This window comes from Dipteris shenzhenensis, chromosome 5, assembly GCF_047967505.1.
Source record: "Dipteris shenzhenensis isolate YYH24624 ecotype China chromosome 5, Dip_SZ_1.0, whole genome shotgun sequence".
Lineage (NCBI taxonomy): Eukaryota > Viridiplantae > Streptophyta > Polypodiopsida > Gleicheniales > Dipteridaceae > Dipteris > Dipteris shenzhenensis.
Genome location: NC_141600.1, coordinates 25,889,510 through 25,916,233, shown reverse-complemented (window position 1 = coordinate 25,916,233; position 26,724 = coordinate 25,889,510). Strand labels below are relative to the sequence as shown.

The 26,724-nt window shown below is 37.4% G+C and overlaps 1 protein-coding gene across 2 annotated transcripts; it reads right to left on the bottom strand.

Moving 5' to 3' along the window:
• Window positions 1-23,168: 23,168 nt before the first annotated feature.
• On the bottom strand, window positions 23,169-24,318 carry LOC147901798 (uncharacterized). Of its 2 annotated transcripts, none has more exons than XM_087375356.1 (4): window positions 24,075-24,318; window positions 23,866-23,950; window positions 23,558-23,741; window positions 23,169-23,464 (listed from the first exon to the last, which is right to left on the bottom strand). In XM_087375356.1, the coding sequence occupies exons 1-4, from the start codon at window positions 24,184-24,186 to the stop codon at window positions 23,351-23,353; spliced, it is 495 nt and encodes a 164-aa protein (XP_087231482.1). In that variant the 5' UTR covers window positions 24,187-24,318; the 3' UTR covers window positions 23,169-23,350. The 2 variants fall into 2 exon arrangements, with proteins under 2 accessions (XP_087231482.1, XP_087231483.1); XM_087375357.1 differs by having other exon boundaries at window positions 24,180-24,318.
• Window positions 24,319-26,724: the final 2,406 nt, after the last annotated feature.

Below are 26,724 nucleotides of genomic sequence, written 5' to 3'. Positions count from 1 at the left end.
AGACATTATTTATATGGCTTGACTTTTGTGGTTATAGTTGATCATGAAGCCCTTAAGTATTTTTGTAACTAGCCTAATGTAAGAGGAAGAAAGGCTAGATGGGTATGATGGCTTAATGCATCAAAATATTTGACGCATGCAATGAACTTACACAAACAGATTGTTTAAAAAATAAACACAAGCAGGGTATCAATGGTTCAAGTTGCTACTGCTAGGTCTTTCCCCATGACTCAATATATAGCATGTCCTCGAGTTGGTTCGATGCTTGAGAACCCATGGTTAGATGATGAGTGTTTAGAGATGAGATCACTCACATGTGAAAGGGATTCGGGACAAGTTATGATGCATGATGAACAATGGATATCATGACTCTTGACACGCCATAAGAGATAGTGATTCCTCTCATGTAGGATTGATGAGATGATCAGTTATTTTCAAGAAGGGGATTCAACTACTGCAATAGGGCTTCTCTCTGAGGGTAAGCCACCCATCCCCATCACAAATTTGCAATATGTATATGTGACCTCACTTTGCAATGTCTTGATCCAGGCACTAGTAGATATATCTTCTCTGCTTAGACCCTCGACATCCCTCTTATTCATTGCATAGAATGTGTGAGTTGCACTACACCAACTCCACAATCAGAAAGCCTAGGACCATGAGGGTTGTAGACTGTGTACTTTGTACATGGAGAAGAAGTTTATGACTCCAATATTGGTGTATATGTTTGACCATGTCATATGTGGATTCCCCCTTGCTTGGAGCACTGCCATCGTCGTATCGATACATAATGCAGGGGTCCCCATGGAAATGGGGAACTACTGCAACCTCATGATTGGTCACACATTGGTCAAGATTTATGGATTGGTCCTAAAGAGAGAGATCATATCTTATACAAAGGCACATGGGCAAAAAGCTTTGGGACAGGTTGGTTTCCAGAGGTAGCATTCCACTCTTGACTACACCTTCACCCTACAAGCTATCATTAAGGAGACAAGATCTAGATCGTAGAAAATCTATTCCTACTTTGTAGACTTTCAAAGGGCCTTTGACATAGTCCCATGAGCCCACATGATTAGGAGACTCTAGAAGATGCATATCCTAGGAGACAATGTGATATGGGGGATGATGAGCCTATATGAGCCAATCAATAGGGATAGTACGGGCCCTTGGAAGCTTGCTAGTTGTTTGATTTGAAATGGTGATTTAAATTATCTTAATTGATTTATTAAAAAAAAAGCTCAATCAAGGAAATTTTTCCTCTTGGTGGTTGGTGGATTGGTCAATGCATATCAAAATATGGTTTTCTTACCACGATGTAATAAATACTAACCGTGTAAAAAAGTGAGATATTAAGTGTAAATGTTGGTGTGTATGCTGGTATGGGATTCCAGGCATGGCTGCTCTGTCAAATCCTTATATTGGTTGTGATGGAAAACATCCTCTTAAATGATGATGTGTATGTCTTTTAGTTGTTTAGTGGTGTAATTGTGATGCCATTGCTCTGTCTGGTCTTTGGATTGGGTGTGGTAAAAAAAGCACCATCATTTCAATTCTGTTACTATTTGGATGTGAGTTTCAAATGATAGAAGTATGTTGCAACATTGCTTCTCTCCCTAGTCTTGGAAGCAAAGAGGAGAGAAATGTATTGTAGTATCTTGGTCTTTTAGAGTGAATGAAGGGACACTAAAAGCAACGTCGCTCCTTCCATGAGTTGAAAATTGATTGCAATCATCCCTTAATGCATAAGGTTAGAAGGAGGTTAGAGGTGAGAGTGTGTAACATGTTTTAGCCCTTTAGGTATCATCTACAACAAGGAGAGGTTACAAAACAAGGGAAAGAGTTACGTGTAGCATGAATTTTGGCATTGATTCATTTTATTCTAATTTACTTCGATCTGGACATGCATATATTTGATATGACCTATTTATTTTAAAACTTTTCATGCATGCAATTGTGACTTTCACTTGAGGATTGATTGCAATTTTCTTCCATTCAACTTGCATTCATGATGAATGATTATTGCTATATCATTTTTGTGTTCACATTTTTCAAGGCTTATCATTTACTAGGTATATTTTAGAAGTGGAAACATTTAAAATTGCATAGTATCACATCATTCATTAAGCAAATCATTAAGTAAGATCTGCCATAAATCAAATCGTAGCACTAGAAATGTGATTCATGAAAAACCATAGATATTTGAATCATGAAAAACCGTGAAAGATTGTACATGCATGAATGCTTTATGATAGGTGAACCTTGAATTTGGTGACAATGCATATACTTAAAGTTATATTGCGCCAAAATCCTAAGTTAGAGAAGTCATATCATGAATATTTTGTTGCAACCAAGCCTTGATTCATGTTATGATAAGATTTGAATAGTTTTTATAATCATGAATACCGTGATACCTTGATAGAAAGTAACCAATTATCCATTGCATAAACTTTGAGTGAGTGTACATCCTCCCAAGGGGGGTCTCTTTTGTTATCCCTGTCAATTATTATACCTTTTAGAAGGGAATTTTGCTTCTAAATTACTGGTTAAGAATTGTATATATTTTTTGGAAGTCATACCAAAAAAAATTTTTGCCTAATTTTTTTTAAAATTATTTGGCTATCATGCAGTATACCTAAAAAATTAGCCAACTTAGAGGATAATTTGTCCCATGGATGATAGAACGGTTAGGACTTGAATTTAATAAGCATCTCATTAGACATGTAATTTATAACAAAATTGTAGGGTAGGAATTGATTTCCTCAATAGTATTTTATTCTCATAGATTAAGAAAAAAAGTTTTAACGTTTTAATTTAAAAGGTATGCTTTAAATCAATTTAAATCTACTTAAATGTTTTAAATAATTAAAAATATCTACTTTTTTTACAAAATGTGGTAATTAGTTGACCAAGAATTGAACAAAGTATCTATGCTATCATGGAAGCCATAGACCAGTGGGAGGAACTCACCAAGTAAGCTCTCATAAGTCAAATACCACTAGTGGGATCATGTTTCCTATATGAAAGCTGGTCCACTATTGGTATAAGCCTAGATACCTCTGGTATACTAAGTTTTACCTTTGGTTATTTGGAAAACATATAGCATTGATATACGACCATATATTGGTGGTATAATTCTCGATTACCAGTTCACTACCAAATCCCTATTTTACATATTTACAAGATTTTCAAATGCCTATTATATATGTGTGGTTCTAGGGATCCCCACCCTCCAACATTCTTATGTGCAAGTCTAGGGCTCCCCAATGTTAACAAATTTGTAGGCTATTTACTTCATGGTCACACCCCACAGAGACTACTATTTTGGCTCTATTCCCATTTCTAGTTCCCCTCCTAATCCCTATTTTACATGATTGGGTTACTAGTACTTATTGAACATGTACAACCTCTTTCACATGTATGTCGTATGTGTCATAAGAAGGTAAAAGGGGGATAAGTGAGGGCCTCTTTAGAGCCCCATTTTGATGTGTGCTAGTGCAAATCAAAAATAAAATTTGAAGAGTCCTATTTTTCACCCAACTCCAACTATGAAACCCATTTGTCTCCCTATGGAAGTGCAAAGGGTGATAAATTTGGCATTTGTTTATATCCCCATTTTGGTTGTGTGTTTCCATACATAAAAAGTAGGGTTTGTACAACCCCTATTTGTCATTACATTCCAACTTTGAACCGCCATTTGTCTCCCTCAAGAATGGCAAAGGGGGAACAAATTATGGCCTCTTTGGAGTGTAGGGGGACAAAAGTAGGGTATCTTGGGAGCCCCATCTTGATGCTCATAAATGCACATAAAAGATGGGCTTTAGAGAGCCCATAATATTCTCCCCCTAAATTTTTTTTCACCTCTCCTAGGAAGTGTGAAGGGGGATAAAATAAGGTCCTCTTTAGAGCATCATTTTGATGTGTGCTAGTGCACATAAAAAACATGTGTGCTAGCACACATAAAAAACAAGCTTTAAAGAGACCCTATTTTTCACCCCATTTACATCCTAAACTTCCATTTGTCTCTCACAAAAAGGGAAAAGGGGAGTTAAATTAGAGGCTCATTGAAAAAGCCCCATTTTGATGTGTGCTAGTGGACATCCTTCAGAGAGCCCTTATTTTTCACCTTTTTGGCACTTGAAACTCCCATGTCTCTCACAATAAGGGCAAATGGGGATGAAATTAGGGTCTCTTTAGAGCCCCATTTTGTCATTGCATTCCCACCCTAAACTCTCATTTTGTCTCTCATTTTGATGTGCGCTATTGCAACCAAAAGAAGGATTTGGAGAGCCCCTATTTCTTATCCCATTCCTAGCCTAAAATCCCATTTTCCTCTGACAAGAAGGCAAAAAGTTAATAAAAATAAGGCCTCTTTGGAACCCCATTTTTATGTGCACTAGCGCACATATAAAATAAGCCTTAAAGAGCCCCATAATTTACACCATTCCAACCCTAAAACCCAAGTGTCTCACTTAGTAAGGGGAAAAGGGGATAATATTAGGGGGATCTTTGAAGCCTTGTGGGGAAAAAATAAGGGGCTCTTTAGATATCCATTTTTATTGAGCACTAGTGCACATAAAAAACAGGCTTTAGAGAGACCCTATTATCCAACCAATTTAACACCTAAGCCCCATTAGTCTCACCTAGGAAGGGCATGGGGACACTTTGGAGACCCGAGGTTTAAATATAGGGGCTCATAATATCCCAATTTTGATGTGTGCTAGCACACATAAAAAATGGGCTTTGGAGAGCCTCTATTTTTAAACTCATTCCCATCCAAAAATCCCGTTTGTCTTACAACAAGGGATACATTATAGCCCCATTTTGACATCACTAGCATACATTAAAAAAAGGATTAAAAAAGCCCCTAGATTTCATCACATTTCCACCATGTCTTATAGAAATGGAAAAAAGGGTTAAATGTAGGGCTGCTTCAGAGCCCCAGCCCCATTTTGATATTTTTTAGTGTAAACTTAAAACAATCTTCAAAGAGCCCCTATTTTTTTACCCCATTCTGACCCCTAATTTCCATTTGGATCCTTCAAGAAGGGTGAAGGGGATAAAATTAGGGCCTCTTTAGATCCTAGAGGAATAAAATTTGTGGCTCTTTAGACCCCCATTGTGGTGTATGTCTAGTACACATTAAAAATGTTCTTCAAAGAGCTCCTATTTTCCCCAATCTAAACTTTTGTTAGTCTCTCATAGTAAGGAAAAAGGGGGATAAATTTAGGGCCTCTTTTGGAGCCCCATTTTGATGTGCACTAGCACAAATAAACAATTGGCTTCAGAGAGCCTTATGTTTCACATCAGTATGACCCTAAACTCCTATTTCTCAAAGGAAGGGTGAAAGGGTATGAGATTAGGTTCTCTTTGGATCCCCATTTTGATGTGTGTTAGTGCACATAAAAAAATATGATTCAAAGAGCCCTATGTTTCTAAATATGAACCCCCATTTGTCTCACTCACCAAGTGGGAATTATTCTACTATAGTAGGTGCATTTGGTTTTATAAAGTTCCCACTACTTAAAGTTTTAAGAACTACTACAAAGAAACAAAGGATCCCTGGTAAAGGGCGATGGGAGAGAAAATTAGGGGATCTTTGGAGTGCTCTCCAAAGTCCCCTTTTGATGTGCTCTAGTGCAAACCAAAAACAAGCCTTGGAGAGCCCCTATTTGTTACCGCATTTTGACACTAAACTCCCATTTTTCTCTCATAAGAAGGGTAAAGGGGGATCAAATTAGGGGCTCTTTGAGGCCCATTTTGTATAGGTGCTAGTGCACATCAAAATGGGGCTTTAAAGAGGCCCTTATTGTATCCCATGGGCTCTAAAGAGCCCTTTATTTCAGTGCCATTTTCCCTTCTTGAGTGAGACTAGGATCAGACTTGAAAAATAAGGGCTCTCCCAAGACTATTTCTCATGTGCATTGGCTCACATCAAAATGGGGCTCCAAAGAGGCCCTATTTTATCTGTTTTTCCCTTATTGTAAAAGAGAAATGGGAGTTCAAGGTGGAAATGGGACAAAATTAGGAATTCTTCAAAGCCCAAGGGGAGAAAATTAGGTTCTCTTTAGTGCACCATTTTGATGTATGCTAGTGTACATAAAATGGGCTTCAAAGAGCCCCCATTTTTGAGCCCATTCCCACTCTCAACTCCTACTTGTATTTTATGGTAAGGATTAGGGAAATAAAAGAAGGGCCCAATTTGATGTGTGATAGTGCACATAAATTTAGTTTGATAACAGTAATTTGGGTTGGGAAACTACCAATTGTTTTGGTTGGAGCTATTAATGAGCTTCTCTAGACTAGTCTGCAAGTTTTGAGGTGCAAGCTTATCATTGTCTCCTGGTAACTTTTCCTTGCTAGGCTCCTTTTGATTAGTCTTTAAGCTTAGATGTTGGCTCATCATTGCCTCCTATAGGTAGGGCCTCCTTGCTTGCCCCAACTTCCTTGCTTCCCTATCCTTCCAAATAGACCTTGGGTTGGCTTCATGGGTTTGAATTTCTCTCTTGTTTCAACTTCTACAGATTTCCATTGTCCTTCATTGCCTTCGGCCTTCCCATATGATAATCTCTGATCTTTTTGATACTTAATCCCCTCCATCTTTCTGTGCCTTTCTTTTCATTGCTCTTCATTAGATGTAGAGCTATTATCCTTAGCATTGTCTAAATCACTATCTTTCATCTTGGTATCTTATTTTCTTCTTGTGAGAATTAATACCTTTACTTGAACTTTCTTTGAAATATTCATCTTCAAAGTGCATACTGCAACCAAAATATATCTCAAACAAGTGCATCTTATATTTAGTATCAATGATATATACATTAATACCCTTTTCTAGCAATTTTTTAGCAACAAAGCTCATTTGGACTTCTAGAGTATCATCTATCATGAAGGGATTCTTTGATAGTTCACCATTCATGCATTCAATTTAGGCTCTTCATCCTTGAATGATATCTTTGTAGAAGAAGAGTGTAGGCACATAACGAAACATTTCTGTTATCAAGAATACCACCTTTATTGCTCCTCGAACATCATTCTAGTAAATCAACCACCGAGAAGCTCCAATCACATCCTACAAGGTGTGTCTATCCTCATCCACTTGGCAACTACATGAATTATACAAATTGTCCAAGATTTTGGTTGTAAATCCAAATAAACCCCCTTCAAACAAAATATGGGTTATGCAAAAGAAAGTCAATTCATCCAATCGAGTTCATCCTTGAGAAAACTATGAGTATTAAATGCAAAATAATCTCACTAACAAAGCAAAAAATAATTTGTGAACCTGAGTTACACCTCCAAAAATGATGTATTTGTTATTGAAAAAAGGAGAAGATACCAATACAAAAGGAGCTTCGACCCAAAATGATGAATTGACCATCCAAAGGTTGTGACTTTCGCAAACTACCATAGTTCTTGACAAAGGAAATATAAAATCTAACAAATCAATGGTGCTTGATAAAGAAGACCACTCCTCATTGATTGCAGCATTTGCAACACACAATCTTGCAAATTCCTATGCAACAATAGCATTTGCAACTTTTGTAAAAAAAAAAACTCATCTCCTTTTCAGTATCCTTTTTCCTCTTGTAGAACTCTTCCTTATGTCCTGGCTTTTGCCACAATAGCTGCACTTAAATTCATGACTCTTGCTCTTGCTCACATAGGCATGGTCTTGATTTTTGAAAGGATACTCCATCTTCTTTTTTTATCTATCAAGGTAGAGATCATTTCATTTAGGCTCACATCACTTTTAACATGAAGGATCTTAACAACATGGCCATAAGTGGATGAAAGAATAGATAGACACATATCTTTTGAATTGTCTTCATTAACACAAAATTCGAGATGAGGTAGTTTCTTGGTAATAATACATTTGATTAGGCACTCCCCAAGCTTGATTTCCCTTGTTATTTTCAAACCAAAAGGATGTTGCTTAAGCATTACCTTCAAATTATTTAGCCGTGCACCAAGAAGAGTTTCGATTATCACCTATTTCTCTATAATAGTAAACATGTCAATTTGAGGTGGTAATTGTATTTGATTCCAAGAGCTCATCCAAGGGTGTTGAGAGCCTTCTCATTCTTGGATGGGCCATAGTTGAATCTTCTCACTGCCTTGATTTTTGCTCAGCTTGTTCATGGTCTCAGCTACCATGGATCATAAGGCTTTCTCCATCAGATAGAGTTGAAGACTCAGTTGCCATGCTGAAAAGTTGATGCCATTGTACTTCTCAAACTTATATATAGAAGTTGCATGTAGAAGTCGTATGTAGAACTTGCATGTACAACTCACATGTACAACTGGCATGTAGGAGTTGCATGTAGGAGTTGTATGTAGAAGTCGTATGTAGAACTTGCATGTAGAACTCGCATGTAGAACTCGCACGTAGGAGTTGCATGTAGAACTTGCATGTAGAACTCGCATGTACAACTCGCATGTAGGAGTTGCATGTAGGAGTTGTATGTAGAAGTCATATGTAGAACTTGCATGTAGAACTCGCATGTAGGAGTTGCATGTAGAACAAGCAAGTTGGATTTCTAAGAGGGATTATTTCTAGCCTTATGCAAGTACAAGCGGAGCTTTGCTGCTACTCTACACACACATTCTGTTCTACCTAAATACATGTTGTCACAGAGTCAACATACTCCTGGATCCATTTTATTACCCGTCCTAGGGGTATGGCTGATTGCGAGCACGTACTTGGGCTGCCATGCATTTAGTCCAGTGGCTGTGAAACTTGTGTCGTGCCAGTCGATCCTACTGTAAAGCCTTAGCACCATACAATTTTAGCACAGTTTCCAGGTAGCTTGTATCCACCATTTGCTCGAACAGAGATATGTGGCGTGCTTCTAAGAAGATCACTCTTTGATAGAGTTGGCTTGTAATCTAAGCATCGACCCGTTCATTGGGATTGAAACTGAGTGGAGGCAAATGGGAATCGAGGTATCATGGGACCTCCAGAATGAATTCCAATGATTTACAAAATATAGCACTTAGGCAAAGGAAGCGATCAATGTTGCCGTGCATTATTTGCTCATGCTGCTGAAGTGCGCGGACCATTGTGCCTTGGATATTCCATTCTAAACCAGAGTATGGTTCGATCATTGGCCAATTAATGGCTCAATCGAGGTATCGTGGCATGTCTATACCTCGATCGAGGTATGATGGAGTGATATGTATGTTGCATGTGAAATACCTCGATCGAGGTAGGGAAACCCTAAATTTTCTTATATAAAGAGAGTGACCCCACTCATTCTTCATACCTCGATCGAGCTCCTCGTCATCGACCGATTTCGGATTTGCGGGAGGTCGACGGAATTGCGACAGTGATGGAGAGCGACCGACGGACAACGACGGAGATGGACGGAGCGGGAGAGTCCAGGTAAGGTTTTTTTTATGTAGCATTTTTTTTTGCTAAAATTTATTTAAATTTTAGTTTATAGGAATAATTATAAAATATTTCTAAATTTCAAATGCATTTTAAAGTTTTTTTGTGGAATTACGACATTTTTTATTTAAAATGTGAAAATATGAATATTTTATTTTTTAAAATCATCTTAAAAAAAAAGAGATTAAAGTTGTTTTTTAAATTAGTGCTATTTTTATTTAAATAAAGAAACGTTTAAATTTTGTTTTTAAAAATCATCTATTAAAAAAAAGAAAATAAGAGTTTAAAGTAGCTTTTATATTATTTTAGTTTATAGGAAAATGTAATTTAATTATAAAATATTTCAAAATTTCAAATGCAATTTAAAATTTTTTTAAATATTACGTAATTTTTTCTTTAAAATGTGAAAATGTATATATTTTGTTTTTTAAATTCATCTATTTAAAAAAAGAGAGATTAAAGTAGGTTTTATGTTATTTTTCAAATTGGTGCTATTTTTATTTAAATAAAAAAACGTTTCAATTTTAGTTTTAAAAATCATCTTAAAAAAAAAAAGAAAATAAGAGTTTAAGGTAGCTTTTATGTTATTTAAGTTAGTGAAGTTTTTATTTAAATGTCAAAAAGTATATATTTTGTTTTTTAAAATCATCTATAAAAAAAAAAGGAGATTAAAGTAGTTTGCATATTATTTTTTAAATTAGTGAAGTTTTGAATTAAATATAACGTTTAAATTTTAGTTTATAGGAATAATTATAAAATATTTCTAAATTTGAAATGCATTTTAAAGTTTTTTAAAATTATATTTGGAATTACGTAATTTTTTATTTAAAATGTGAAAATGTATATATTTTGTTTTTTAAAATCATCTTTAAAAAAAAAGAGATTAAAGATATTTTTTAAATTAGTGTTATTTTTATTTAAATAAAAAAACGTTTAAATTTTATTTTAAAAAATAATCTAAAAAAAAAAAAGAAAATAAGAGTTTAAGGTAGCTTTTATGTTATGTAAGTTATTTAAGTTAGTGAAGTTTTTATTTAAATGTCAAAAAGTATATAATTTGTTCTTTAAAATCATCTATTAAAAAAAATTTATAACTGAAGTTTATAAATTACTGAAGTTTTGAATTAAATATAACGTTTAAATTTTGTTTTTAGAAATCATTTATTAAAAAAAAGAAAATAAGAGTTTAAAGTAGCTTTTATATTATTTTAGTTTATAGGAATATGTAATCTAATTATAAAATATTTCAAAATTTCAAATGCATTTTAAAGTTTTTTTAAATAATTTTTTTAATTACGTAATTTTTTATTTAAAATGTGAAAATGTATATATTTTGTTTTCTAAATTCATCTATTTAAAAAAAGAGAGATTAAAGTAGGTTTTATGTTATTTTTTAAATTGGTGCTATTTTTATTTAAATAAAAAAACGTTTAAATTTTAGTCTTCAAAATCATCTTTAAAAAAAAAGAAAATAAGAGTTTAAGGTAGCGGTGTGCGTTTATCAATCTTTATGTGGAATATTATAGATTATATAGTTGGTTAAGAGTTGTTTCATAATTTAGGTAGAGTAAATAGGCTGTATAAAACACATGGGCATTATCCCTAAAACACCACACCACATGGGCATTATCCTAAAAATGTATCCCAACATAGCTAATCATGTCCTCATCATCCTTGGGATAAAAGAGCAAATACTAGATGTGTAGTCCGAGAAATACTAGATGCGCCTTGCTTGTGTATCGTTCAAAGTAATGTATTAGATATCCTTCTATCTCCTCCATATCTAGTGCAAATCCAAGGCAGTAAAGCTCTTCCCACTCTCTTTTTTAATGTGTAGTCTGAGAAATACTAGATGCACCTTGCTTGTGTATCGTTCAAAGTAATGTATTAGATATCCTTCTATCTCCTCCATATCTAGTGCAAACCCAAGGCAGTAAAGCATTCAAAGAAGGTTTTATTAACCAAACCTCTCCATTATCTGTCCTTAGTATAGGGGCCATAAGTGGACAATGTGGTCCTTACACCACATGTGGAAAAGTTTCCAAAGAGCGAGAAAGGCATTTAAAAAAATACAATTCTCCTTATTTTGGTAATCAAGTATAATAATACTTGCCCCAACCATGTGTATTATCTTGGGGAATAAAATATAGAGATTCTCCTCAATACCATCTCTTAAACCTCGATCGAGGTATTCAATGCCTCATGCAGGTATAAACCTCGATCGAGGTACCCCTCGGTCATAGCACATACCCCTCGGTCATATACCTCGATCGAGGTATTCTATGCCTCACACAAGTCATATACCTCGATCGATGTGGCAATATAGTCTCTTCCATGACGTGGAAAGGTGATGTGGCATTCATGAGGTGGTAGATTGACATGGCAAATTGAGGTGGAGGGATTGGTGATGTGGCAAGGTTGACGAGGTGTGCCAAGGTGGCAAGGTGTGATGACATGGCTCATGATGTGGAATGATGAGGTGGCACATGTGGCAACACGTGTGGCAATGTAAGGTGACATGGCAAGGAGTGATGTCACATCTCCTTGATGACATGGCACCCCGTGGTCTAACAACGTGGCATGGTTGCAAGGCAAAAATAGATGACTCAGCCTTTCGCATGGGCAGCATGCACACTCCAAAGGCTTGCCACTAGGGTCGGTGATGCTCTTAGCCTACCTCACCAAGCCTAATACCAAGCCTACCTTTTCTTGGTATTAGGCTTGGGTGGCCCTTTTTCCCCCACAAAAGGGAGATTTCACTCTTGGAGGCCATATCTTACGTTTCCCTTACTCAAATTTAAACAAAATTTTTTCCTCTTATTCATCATGTAGAGGACTAAAAATATTGACATTTTTGAAATGTTTGGTCATGTTTGAGAATTACTAGATTTATTTTTAATATTCTTTGTTGATCCTCTAAGGAGTAAAAGTAAAAATTAAACTTTAATCTTTCTAAATCTAACTGTTGGATTTGGGATTTGATGATTCAACCACACACCCTTATGCGCCTACTAGCCTTCCACTGAATTGGATTTGCTTAATTATTCAAAATACTAAAAAAATGTGGTGTGCTACCAAAATGCATGTATTTTATGACTTTATTTATTATAAATAATTATTTATAATTAGATAAATCATTCCAAAAATTATCAATAAATCAAGTTAAGCTCTACATAATGCAAAGAGACCACTTACAAAGTTTCAATAACATTTAATCTAAAATGAGTGAGAAATTTAGAATTTAATATGACACTCTCTGTTCGTGACAAATGTGTGACCACCCTGGAACCATGCCGTGTGACACGAAGAAATTTTTTGTGTGTGCATCGAATTTTCGATCAGACTATACGATTGTGTGCACAATAGGAAGTGTGATGTTGTGTCAGAAGACTTCAAAGACTAGATCCACAGGGAAGTAGGTGAGATTTGCATTTTTGTGTGTTAAAAAGCTTGTTTTCCCACCTCCTAAGGATTGGGGAGTGAACAAAAAGTGGACACCCTTAGCTTGCTACTTCCCATGAGCAAAGACTAATGTATGCAAAGACAAATTGTAAAGATTGGATGATCTTCTTTCATGACTGTTAATTATGCTTAGCCTTTGCAATCTACTTTTTTCTACTTTTATGAAGCTAATTTTAAATTTACACTCATTTTTGTACTAGTTCATTCAAACTCAATCTTGTTTTATGAACTTTAACTAGAATCAATGTTTATCTTCTGCTTATTTATATTCATTCATTCAAACTTAGTTTTTTTAAATATTAAGTCAAATTTTGAGTAAAAATTGCATTTAATTAAAAAATATTATTAATTATGTTAATTAATAATAATTAACTTAATTAGCAGAAATTATTATTAGTTATCTTGATTAAACAAATTAATATATAGCAACTTTGTAGTCAACTACGTTAACAAAGTTGCTTAGAACTTCAAAAAGCTAGGACTCATTGTAATGATCACATGGAAATAATTACATGCATGTGCAATGTTTTATAATGGAAGTACCTATCATATATACATTGAACATACAACACATTATAAACATGGAAGCTAATCCTAAAAGGATATACAACAGTGAGTAGCATGCAAACAAAATCGACCTTAGCTCATATGTTGGACACGAAAGCCTTTAGTGCAATTCAATTAATTCGATTGTAAATATTCCACAAATCATGCTACTAACACACAAGATAGCGGAGCAAGTGCTTCGGATATCTATCTTCTCTCCTCGTAGTTAGACTATTGTGGGACCATATGTGAAATCTATAAAATTGATTTCAAACGATTTAGTATTTTCATTCTTGATGTAAAATGGCTTAGAACTATTTACAATGGTCCCCATGCGATAGTGAGGAAAGACAGTAGTGGTTTCTTTGCGATACACTACTACACATGGGCCTTATTCTGATGGTTAAGCACCAACATTTAGCGTGCGCAGGGTGCTAATCGTCGGTATGCGAAGTGGGTTTAAAAAGTATTGCTATATAGCGACACTTGCCAGACTTGTATAAAATCGTTATACAACGATGTTTTATAGAGAGTGTTTTTTCCTATACCCACCTTTAAAGATAGTTTTACCCAATGACAAAAAAAAAAATCTTTTCATACATGTTTGATCCTTTGAAATAATAAAAGTACAAGAGCATGTACATCAAGTTTGAAGCTTATATATTCATGTCCAAGTTTGAGATGAAAAAAAATCAATGAAGAGCATTTACATCAATGGCTTCATCTTGAGCCAAGTCTAGTGTGCCAAACAAGTCTATCTCCAACTCTATACCGAGTTGATCTCCTGTATCATCATCATACTCTGGCATCGTATGTTTATCTAAGACTTGATCATCTTCTTTAATAAAGTTGGGTGATTCTTGATGATCGTCATCTTCTTCCTCAATATTGTGATCTCCATTTTCTTCCCCTACAATGTCATTATGCACATCTTCCTCTTGGCTCATAATGTGATCTTCATCTTCTTTGCTAGATCCATCTAGATCAATTGGATCTGGCATTGGTAGTGGCATCTCCATATCCACATCTCTATCTTCAAAAGTTTGCTTACTTCGTGGTGCAACTTGGATCACGTACCGCGATCTTGGATCAAAGTGATCCGGATAAAAAACCACCTATATTAAAGATGGGTGCCAAATGCCATTAATTATATGAAATTATGCTTAAGTACATGTACAAATTGATATTTAAAAATGAAAGATTCAATTAATTAAATCATTAGTATGCACCTGCTCACAATGCTCGGGAAGAACAAAGATCGTCATAAATAGTTCTAAACTATTTTACATTAAGAATGAAAATACTAAATCATCTGAAATCAATTTCATAGATTTTGTGTATGGTCCCACAATAATCCAACTGCGAGGAGAGAAGATTGGTATCCGAAGCACTTGCTTGGCTATCTTGTGTGAAGTTAGCCATGACTCCACAATCATACGTGACTCTCTTTCGATCGATGTGTTGATCCACACAAAAATGTCATTGGTATGTCTAGGAGCTCTAGAAATATCAAAGACCTGCACTCATGTCCATAAGATCTGTAACTCCTCTATCAAAGGTGCCATGTACACGGCCTCAAACTCGGACATCATGTGTGCATTGGCCCTAAAAATAGAATCCATCATGTCCACCATACCCTCATCATCATCTGGCACATCCAGGAGACTATACTCCTTCTCAAAGTGTGAAGGTATACGCACACCCTCGCCACCCTCCTTATCTTGTCTCAAGGTTTCGTGTAAATATAAGATATTGTCTCAACATTTCGTGTCGTGTGCGCATGCAATATTAATCACAAACTCAAATAGCATTGACTTTTTGATGATCCATCACCACGTGCACCACCAACGGTGAATACTAGTTTGGGCTCCTTCCCATACATCCTCAAGTGGCGCATGACAATACGGCATTGATGTCGTATTTCTTGCTTGCAATGATTGCAATGATAATACATCCTCTCTGTAAGCCACTCTGTGCTCCTGAGCATTGGCGCATCATCTGACAAGCTTTCACTCGTCCCTTTCATCTGGACACCTCCAAAATCACAACACAAAATGGAAGGAAATCTATAAAGATCCAAAAATAGCCACCCATGAGCTCCTTCCCTCTCTTCTTAGATCAAGTGCCCTAAACCGTCGCTATATAGCAACGCTTTGCCTTGTTTCGTTGCTATATAGTGGTGCTTTTAGGATATAAGTATATAGCGATACTTTTAGGGTATAAGTGTCACTATATAGCGACTGACTAGTGTCGCTATATAGCGATGCTGGGGGGCTAAAACCCGAAACCCCGCACGACGTCGTCTTTCACAACTCTATTGCAAGAAAAGCAAAAATCTCTCCTCCCACGTTATATTTGGTGACCTCACTTTCTTCTCTATTCCCTACACTCCTCACCCCTACAAACCCCTCTCCCAACACTTGTGCTCCCTCTTCACCTTTCTCCCTCTCTGCTTGTGTGAAAGGAAGTTTTTCAAGAAGGTGTGCCTCTTTAAGCAATGTAGGTTCATTTTTTGTGAGATTTCATTTTGTGAGTATTGAAGCATGTTTCTCCTTGCATTGCTAAGCCTATGTCCTAATTTTCAAGCTTGATTTTTAGAGATTAAGGACAAAAAATGAGATTTGGTGAAAAAAAGAAGACTCACCTTTTCTCTTTTTGGTATTTCTCTTCCTCCTCTTTCCCTTCCTTTCGTGCTTTCTCCTTGTTTGTAGGCTTATGCTTGTCCCCTCAATCCAATCCCTTTGGAAAGTTGCACCGAACGGGAATTTTCAAGGTAAGAACGTACTTTCTTTTTTTTCTTTTTTTATTTCTGTTATTTGCATTGGCTTGTAGCTAGCGCTTTAAGCGCTAGCTGCAGTGATGGGCGTAGGAACCCTTTCTTCCCCTCTCTTCTCTTATTCCCTCTTCTTTCCCTCTTTTCCTCCCTCTTTCCCTCCCTCTCTTATTTCCTCTTATTCCTCTCTTTTCTTCTTTTCCCCTATCTTTTTTCATTCTCTTTTCCCCTCTTCCTTCCTATTCCTTCTCTTCTTTTCCCCTCTCTTATTTCCTCTCTTTCATCCTCTTTTCTCTTCTTTTCATAAGCAAATGCATTTGCCTATGCTTATGCTTATGCATGAGCATATGCTCATATGCTTTTCTCCTCTCTTTTTTCCTTCTCTTTTCCCCTCTTCCTTCCTCTTCCTTCTCTTCTTTTCCCCTCTCTTATTTCCTCTCTTTCATCATCTTTTCTCCTCTTTTCATAAGCATATGCATTTGCCTATGCTTATGCAAATTAACACACCCAAACAGCATAGGCTACACTTTCTCCTGCCATGCTAAATCCTTATAACCCTCAGTTCCAACAATGCTACTCATCTCCTAGTGAAAGATTTCAACAACATGCAATAATTCAGTAACTATATATTGGCTTCTCTATCTTGCAATCTATCCAAGTTTCTTTACATACTTCCCTTAATCTCCTAGAAGAAAGATTTAGAGGGGCAGTCCCCAACAAAGAGTTAAATGACATACTCTTGATCCGGGCTTCCTCATCCTTCTTCATCTTAGTAGATTGAATAGCACCTTCAACTTCAATTAAGAGGGTACTTACCATATGATCTTTGAGACAAGCATCGACTACCGATTTAAGGGTCGCATGAACATAAGACAAACCATCTTTATAATTCTTCCTCTTGGCCTTATCCAAGGCACACCACATTTTAGTCTTATTTTAGTCCTCAAATGGAATCCCAAATAGCCCTATTCCAATGAGCACAAGGATCCATCTAGTTGGTCACTATTTCTTTCCAAGTCTTCATCATCACCCTACAGTAGAGCTTATTCTTCAGCAAAATCGATTATTGAACTTGAACAAAATATCAGAAGACTTGCCAATGGAGGAAGGGATGGAAAATAACCATTCCAAATGATGATAATCACAATAAAGAGACAGATGAATCTTCAAAGGGGGACCTCAACCACCACCCCTCATTAGATAAATAGAACCTATCAATCATAAACACCCTGAAATCACTCCCCGCTCTCTTATTTTTCTAGGAAATCCTGATCAGAGTAGACTCTTCAAGATCAACACAATAATCTAGACCCCAAGATAAGCTAAATCCTTCCAAGCATCTCTCCCCCTCCCCAAAATCAGCTGACCACCATGAGACCTTCCTAGATACCTTTCAATCATATTTTAATCTCTACCAAGAATTCAATTTTGACCCTCTAAAGGATTTTTCAAAGAATACCAACACCTACTCCCCTCGGCCATAGAATTAGGAGCATATATACTAGCAACATGAAACTTGAATGCCTCACTACTACACACAATCCTTATTCCAACGGTTAAGCACCAACATTTAGTGCACACGGTGCACTAATCGTTAGTACGTAAGGCGAGTTTAAAAAGGTGGGCATATAGCGACCTCTGGTGGGTATATAGTGACCTTTGTAAAATGTGGGTATATAGAGACCTTTGTAAAAGTTAGGTATATAGGGACATTTACTAGACTTGTAAATGGTGGGTATATCGCAACCTTTACTAGACTTGTAAAAGGTCATTATATAACAACTCTGAGACACTTTCCTATATCGACATTTTACAAAGAGTGTTTTTTCCCATACCGACCTTTAAAGAGAGTTTTTAGGGTGATACAAAAATCACTCAAACGAGCCGACATATAGAACCATATACATGCAAAAATATATACAAACTACTACTAATACTACTGCTGCTACTTCTTATCCAAATCATCGTCCTCGTCCTCATCCTCGTTGTGGTCGTGCTGGCCTATTCCCTGGCCCTCGTGAGCTATGCCTGATCCCTGGCCCTTGTCGAAGCCGTGTAAGCCAAATCCCTCGTCATCACCACTCACCTCCGCTGATGGGACGTTCGAGCTTGCACTCTAAGAGTGAAACCATATTAATTGGAATAAGAGAAGGAAAAAGAAGAGGGGAAAAGAAGAAAAGAGAGGAGAAAAGAAGAAAAGAGGGGGAAAAAGAGAAAAAGAGAGAAAGCATATGCTTATGCTTATGCATGAGCATATGAGCATATGCTCATGCATAAGCATAAGCATTTGAGCATAAGCATAGGCAAATGCATATGCTTATGAAAAGAAGAGAAAAGAAGATGAAAGAGAGGAAATACGAGAGGGGAAAAGAAGAGAAAGGAAGAGGGGAAAAGAGAAGAAAAAAAGAGAGGGGAAAAGCATATGAGCATATGCTCATGCATAAGCATAAGCATAGGCAAATGCATATGTTTATGAAAAGAAGAGAAAAGAGGATGAAAGAGAGGAAATAAGACAGGGGAAAAGAAGAGGAAGGAAGAGGGGAAAAAAGAATGAAAAAAGAGAGGGGAAAAGAGCATAAGCATAAGAGAAGGAAAAAGAAGAGGGGAAAATAAGAAAAGAGAAGAAAAGAGGGGAAAAAAGAGAAAAAGAGAGAAAGCGTATGCTTATGCTTATGCATGAGCGCTCATGCATAAGCATAAGCTTATGAGAGAGATACATAGACAAATGAATATGCTTATGAAAAGAAGAGAAAAGAGGATGAAAGAGAGGAAATAAGAGAGGGGAAAAGAAGAGAAATAAAGAGGGGAAAAGAGAAGGAAAAAAGAGATCAGGGGAAAAGAAGAAAAGAGAGAAAGCATATGCTTATGCTTATGCATGAGCATATGCTTATGCTCATGCATAAGCATAAGCATATGAGCATAAGGCCAGGCCCATATCTATGGATGAATGATGGGATGGAGTTTCTTGCATGGGTAAAGAGAAATCCTAGGCTAGGTGGATACAACACATAGATTTCTTTATTTTCTTTTGTGATATTCTCAAATTAGATCTAGTTGAGATGCAATGAGTAGAGGGGCTCCTTCTAAAGATTGCAGGTCTAGTCAAACTTGTTTCCCAAGAGACAAGCGAGGTTGGGGGTTGGATATTGGCACCCTATACTATGTGTAACTCATCCTATAAGATAGTGTCTAAAGCTCTTACCATCACAATAAGGTAAGTATGTTCATTTGTAGTGGATAAGGAGAAAATAGGTTTTATTAAATCTAGTGACATTCTTGAAAACATCCTCAATGTTTCTACAGCCTTGGATTACATGATGGCTACTAGACAAAGTTGTCTATTCCTTGGCATTGATCTTGCCAAAGAATAAGGGAAGTATGTTCCTTTGGAGTGGCTAGGGAACAAACATGCTTTATCAAATCTGGCTAGGGAAATTTTCAAAAACATCCTCAACGTTTCTACGGCCTTGGATTACATGAAGGCTACTAGACAAAGGTTCCTATTCCTTAGCATTGGTCTTGACAAATCATATGAATGAATTTTATGGGACTTCATTCTATGTGTATTGGATTTTTTGGGTTCAATATACAATTTTTAACATTTTTTGAAAATTCCTATGCTATTTTATGCCTCCATGGGGAATTTGTTGGGAATTATGCCTTGAGAAGATGAATAAGATGGGTGTCCACTTGCTCCTCTACTATTTTCTATTTGCATTTTTTCATTTAATCACAAAGATTAAATTGGCCATGTCTAAAGGTTAGGGTAAAGGTGTCAACCTTCCATCTAGGGAGCAATTTGGCTTATAGATTTTTGCAAATGACAACCTTGTGGAGTTTAGGAAGATGAAGATAGTGTGCTAAACTTGTTGAGATTTTTGTGGTGCTTTTGGCATGGATGTTTTTATCAAAGCTATAATTTTATATAATATAAAATCTTGGCAAAAGTTTATCAAGATAATTTTTCTAGTTTCACGATATTGACAAAACATGGTATCGTTTTATATTTTTTCTTTTGAATTTCTAAGTAAAATATGTAAATCTTGGCGAACTTTTAAAAAATTTTGCATAAAAGTTTCAAATCTTGGTGAATGTTTCAAAATTTTATTTTTATTGGGGCATATAAACTTTTGATGCCAATATAAAAGTTTCACTTCTTAACGAAACTAACATGAAAAAATCGTCCTTGGCTTCTGGCTTGAAATGTAATTGGGTAAAAAATTTTTTCTTTGAATTTAGATCTCGGGTCAATACAAATAGACTAGATTACTGGTGTTTAGATGCATTGGATTAGTAGATGTGAGATAAAGAGATAGTTGGGAGCCCCCCTAGGTATTGTAACTTCATTAAGAAAAATGTTAAAGAAAAAATGAAATAGAAGTTAAGGCACTGGATTATTTTTCTTCTCGAGCAAAATGCTCGTCTACTTATTATCCAACATATCCTGTCTACCATGATTACTTACATTGCAACCATTTGGAACTTAAAGAAATCTGATTGGGCTAAAATTGAAAGACTCTTTAGGTCCTTTTTATGGGTTGAGGAAGAATGAAAAAAGACATTGCACCATGCCTCTAGAGAGGACAATTCCAAAGGCAAATGGACGCCTGAGCCTTTTAGATATGTGGATTCACAATGTGTCTATGGATGCCTAAGATATTTGATTGCAAGGCCCCATGTGTACTAATGACTAGGTGTTTCATTGAACATGGTAAGAAGAACAAGGTTAGCACCTAGAACGGCCTCTTGTGGTATGCAAATTTATGCTCAAAGTTTCCTCTTAAAATTACAAGTTCTGGGTCTTGTTTTGGCTTGGAAAAGTTGTTGTCAATAGTTAAACTAGAAAGGTAGACCATAGATCAGGTCTTAGAGGAGATGGGAGAAGTATATGGTGGGGTCTAGCCCCATCAAGCTTTAGCAAAAGCCATTGGATTACATTGACTTAGCAAGGGCAAGAGTGCTGCACAAAAAAGCATCCATAGGTGGATTGACTTATGGGATGATCAGAGGGTTGATTGGGAATTAATGCAATGCCTAAAACAAGAGTTTCATCTCACTTTGAATGAGATCGGGGTTCTTAATGTAGTGTTGAATGGAGTTCAAGATGGGTGGACAACTAATATCATGATTCATCTTCTCTACTATCTAGATGGTTAGCTAGTGGTGTTTGACGAAGTTAATCTTAACAAAAATTTTAGGTAAACTTGACTATAAAAGATCACCCCCCCCCCCCCTCCGTTTTTGCAAGGTTGAACAGAAAATGGAAACTAAGAAGGAGACCTAAATGGTGGAAGCAAAAAGTTTATGAGATCTGGAAAGGATGCAAGATTGGAAGAGTAGGCTTTATGCTTTAAAAAATGATGCACATGTAGGTGTTCTAGCACCAATGAGAGGTAGATTAGCCAAATGGCCTAATGTTAATTCTCTTTGCACTCTATGTGGAGTTGCAATAGATGATCAAAGCATTTGATGTGGTCATGCCTGGTGGTAAGAAGGTTGTGAAGAAGGATTGAATTCATTGCCCTTATGTGGCCAGAGGCCAATGTACCTACCCATGTGGCTAGTTTTTCTAAGGGTGTTGTTTAGGGGTTTACCCACCCATTATAAATATATTCGTCTTAAAATTATGTTTATGCCAAATGTCTTATAGCTCATATGGATACTTTATCTCTTACTCTTATATGTTTATTGGTATGTCTTTATATATTATAAATCAAATTTTGCCTTGTTAAGTTGTTCTCAAGGTATCTTAGGTTCTATTATCTTATAGATTTAAGAGAGCTGTTCTTCTAAGATTTTTCTTTGTTACAAGATCTTTCCATTGAAATATTTCAATTACATGTAATGCTATGCCTTTGCTGTGCAATAGTATCATTCCTTCATTTATTATGTTATTATGATTTCTTGGTTCAATATGTGTTACACTGCTCTTAATTTACATATTTTTATTACTTGAAACTCATATCATTCCTTTATTTTATATCTTAACTATATGGACTTGCAAAGTAAAAGGATCTACTTGAATAATGACTACAAGCCCTTTAAGGATGGAGGACTATACTTGAACTATGAGCACTTGAAAATTGACAATTCTAAACTTATCATATTTTCTTTATGCTATAAAAGTTAGAGCCCAGCTTATTCTACCATCCCTTACTTCAAAAAATTCATGGTAAGCTCATGAAATATGCAAGTACATACTTGACACTCTTTGTTTTGAAATTGTGTTTTAATTAATTATGGACCAAAATACTAACTTTTTAAATGTGAACTTCCCTTAAAATTAAAAATAATATTTTCATCCATTGTTTGATTGGGAATACCCATAAGATGACCCTCATGTATACTTCTTTTAGATACATAACAATTCACTCTCATACTAATTCATCCTTAAAGGTAATAAGAAATCAAGAAACATAATGAAATATTATCTTAGTTAAGCATAAGTTACACAAAAAGAATTGTGCATATATTCATGAAAAGTCTCATTGATTTTTTCATACAGCACTACAACCCACAAAGTGTGCACTTTAGAAACTCCACGTTGATCTTTAATATGCTATTTATTAAAAAAAAAAAGAATGTAGAACTTTGTCTAATCAACCTATAAAGAAGCACTTTAACAACTCCATGTTGATCTTTTATATGTTTTTCTTACTTTACAAAATATATAAACCTTTGTCCAATCTTTTGGTTGTACAACAATATGGATTGGTAGATATTTCAAGTTGATTTGAGGTGGCATGAAAGCTCAGGAGGGATAGATGACTTATGAACCCCAGAAGTGGAGGAGTAAGTCATAATGGAAGGTAGAAAAGGGAGAGGGAAGAGCATCGTGGGACTAAGTACAAGCTTAAGAGAACAAGGTCTTGCAAGGTCAAGAAAGGCCTTGCAAGGTCAAGAAAAGTTTTTAAAATATACGAAAATAGATGCGAAAAGCTCAGGAAAGATAGCGCCCTAACACAAGAACAAAACGATTTTGCACATTGTGTAATTATAGCGATTGTAGATCAAGCATAGTGTGCTAATCAAATCGTCTAGTCTCTCTTGATTCATTGTCTCTTCATTTCTCTGGATTGAGTAGTAGTGTGCTACTAAATTGTCCCCAATTTGTTTGTTTGATGTATTGTAAATGATTCAACGAGAGCGAGCTGTCAAATTTCAACTCGTTCGCGGAATCAAAACACTCTTTCTTTCCATCTCGTTCGCGGAATCGAAACACTCTTTCTTTCCATCAACTGTACATCGCATATGTTGCCGTGTGTGCTCAACAGCAGCAAGCTGCTTCTTACCTACATGACATGGAAGTGTGAAAACAAGCATTCTCTTCAATCTGCTCCTGAGTGCTTGCTTCAATATATTCACTGTCAGAGTCAATTTCTCACCATGCCGTAGCCTTCGCCTCCCTCACATCGCATGACACAGAGGCCATGTCCATCGTCTACCTGAGCACGCCTTCGTAGCAGACAGCTAGTATCTTCTTTGCTCCCGCTTCCACCATGTTGAGGCACGTTATAAAGTCGACAACAGATTTCCCGAGAACCACTAAAGACACCAGATTTGTCGTTGCTGCACGCACATTATTTTAGTTAAGGATCTACTTCACACAAAAACGAACAATAAGGAGCGTCTGATGTCAGGAGCGTTAAGCTTGTGTGTTTTGACGTATCGCGAGGAGGTGTATAAAACTTACAGCCATCCGGGAAACCTCCAGATTATTGCTCTGCCTAAGCGATCATACCACCCCTTGTCGTGTGATGGAAAATCTTCAGCGCCGCCTATCCAAAAGGTCACAGCATTATAGCGGTTTTGGAATCAGGAGACTTAACCTATTGACGCCCTCTAAGGATGGTCAAGATGATGTTACTAGCAATGCAGCGTACGAGATATCAGACAATATACTTTGATTGGCCAGCGGATGAATTGAAAAGTAGAAACAACAGTGTAATGCTGGGACCATTGCTACTGTAACAGGCAAGCGCATGGTGAAGTGCTGTTTGGGCGTACTAGGCATATAAGCAACCAACAGTTCACAAGGACATATATCTGGTGAAAGCTTGCTGTGGGTGCATCTTGCAGAGAACGCGTCGTCGGAGAGATGTTAAAGGCAGAGAAAGAGGGCGGCTCTTGTGCAACGAACCCAGAAGCGGAAGCTAGCCGTGCGGATGAAGAGGGCCAAGCCGTCTTTTTAAAGACAACTTGGCGGAGTTCGAGCCTCGAGGGCAAGTTCCAATTTCCATGACCAGGAAGCTTGGGTCCCTATGCGGGCCGCTGTACTTGTTGGCACGTGGGAGCAAGGCTGTAAAACAGGAAGCACCGAAACTGGAGGTGCAGGATCGGTGCAGGAGCTCCGACTCTCCGAGCAAGTACGGGTGACGGCCCTGAGTCCCTGACGGGCGTCGGGCTAGCCGGCTTTGGAAATTAGTAGCTACATCAAGATACCATCAGCAATGCCATTGCCAACTGGTTTGAGCTTTGCCTTTGCGTGATTTTGGCCGTAGTACAGGCGATCGATTCAGAGATTATATAAATTCCAAAGAAGGGCTGTCCGTCGCAGCTATTGATGGGAACTTTGACGCGATGAGAACGACTTGAGAGGAGTCGGAAAGGACGATCACCGACTCCGACCGAGATCTAGACCCCCAGACGGAAGCATTACAAAGATCAACTGTGCGAGTGCAAGGTGTAGTAAACATCCATGAGGCTGAATCTTTTGTTACAAGGATGACTACTCAAATTGTAAAGCTTGCACCCATATTCCTGTAACACGAATTGTGCGATTTTGATCAAGGCTAAACAGTATATATGCTTATATATGTGAACAGCTGATCCTCCTCATGCATGCATGATTTCGAATTTTCAAATGCAACCAGCAACCACATTTATTCTTCTCCCTCTTGGCACTTTATACCAGTACTAAGGATTTTCAGTGGACTTCGTCTTCCGTGGCCTTTCACAATATTGATCGTCATGAGAAATGGTGTATTTCCGACGGGTTCCCGAGTCCGACGTGAGCGGATCAGTTCGGCTTTTGATTCTTCACTAGAGGGGCCTATGCTCTTCGGTATAGAGATCCGACGGATCGATGTTCAACCTCTGGAATCGGACTCCGGATTCTGGATGGTGATGATCATGGCATGACAGCGTCGTTTTGTGGGCTAAAACTTCTTAGCCACTGGTCAATATGGCGTTTCACTACTTCCAAGTTCGAAGTACGCGTGCATTGTTAACTGCTGTCGCATGTGGACCGTGGTCCGTGACCTGGAGCTTGCCTCTGTGCAATCTTTTACGTACGCAGACAGTAATCGCAACGTAGAACTAAGATTGCACCTTACTCCATGGCTCCCTGAATTTTGATCTCTGTTACGACTCGTGAGTGGTGGCTCGTGACCATTTGGCAATGGCAACAGGTTGCACGCAATGCACGGTTGCAGCGTGGGGTTTTCGGAAATTTTTGGCTCGCTGTGGAGAGGACAGGATATCGAGACGTGAAATCATCGGACAGAACCGGGGCCGATGCGTGGGGCTCTTGTGAGCCTTGTAGAATCAACGTAGAGTGTCCAAAAGAACACCCTCAGAAACGATCAGAGCGCTGCAGCGGGTGATAGAACTACACTGAGAACTCCATGGATGATCCAGCTACGAGGTTCAAACAACAGAAATATTCAGAAATCCGAATGACCAGCCACCAAAGAAAGCTCATAAATCTCCGTAGGCAGGCGCGGCAGCAGGTGTGTTTTAGAGCTGTTACAGGTGCCGTATGGAGGGAGATGATGGGATGTATCCAGTTGTTTGATTCGACATAGCCATATCTCCAGCTCAAGAGGTCTGCCCGAGCCAGCCATAAAGCAAAGAATGGCTTGTGAAGCAGCAGCAGGGCTGATGGGAGCGCCCAAAACCCAGCTCTCGTACGCTTCGCCTGACCGTGATGAATAATACAAGGCAAAATTTGAAAATATATTGGTTGTCGTACTTGCATGGGTGTGGGTGTGCATGGGTTTTTATCAAGGGTTGGTGTGCATGGGTGTGTATCAAGGGTTGGCTTGTGCTCACTAAACCAGGTTGAGCATATGAACTTCCCTCTTGAAACCCAAAAAACTCTCTCCACATGAGATCAGTTATGCCCACAGCAGCCAGCTGGTCACATTGTGTATTAGGCGGGTTGCTTAATTGAGAGGGCACATTTATGCATCCTTAGGTGCTGCATTTCTCACCTTCATTTCCTAGGATGCCAATTCGGACATCAGTGCTCCCCAACACATTGACTGAAAACAATCATAGTCCTTCAAGCATCACCTATGCAGAGGGGAGTAGACGTGTACTGCTAAGGAGCAACCTATGGTAAATTTTGTCTCGAAAAGGAGGGCATCTCAGAGGGTGCACTCCTAAGAAACCCTAGGTCTCACGTGCGTTCAAGGCATATCTAAACTAGAATTTTCCCCCCAATAAAGATACCCCTCTTTACTTATGAACTAATGGTTTTTTTTGTTAGAACAAATTGATGAAGGTATACCTATGTTTGTGTGTGTGTGTGCTTGTGTGTCCATGTGTG

Bases quoted from the DNA above. Each gene is read 5' to 3' on its own strand.
- LOC147901798 (XM_087375356.1), bottom strand. From the start codon at position 24,186: ATGCCTAGTACGCCCAAACAGCACTTCACCATGCGCTTGCCTGTTACA. The intron at 23,742-23,865 runs GTAAGTTTTATA...ATGTGCGTGCAG, and splicing joins TGGAGGTTTCCCGGATGGCT to CAACGACAAATCTGGTGTCT. The intron at 23,465-23,557 runs GTGAGAAATTGA...CATGTCATGTAG, and splicing joins GAGGCGAAGGCTACGGCATG to GTAAGAAGCAGCTTGCTGCT.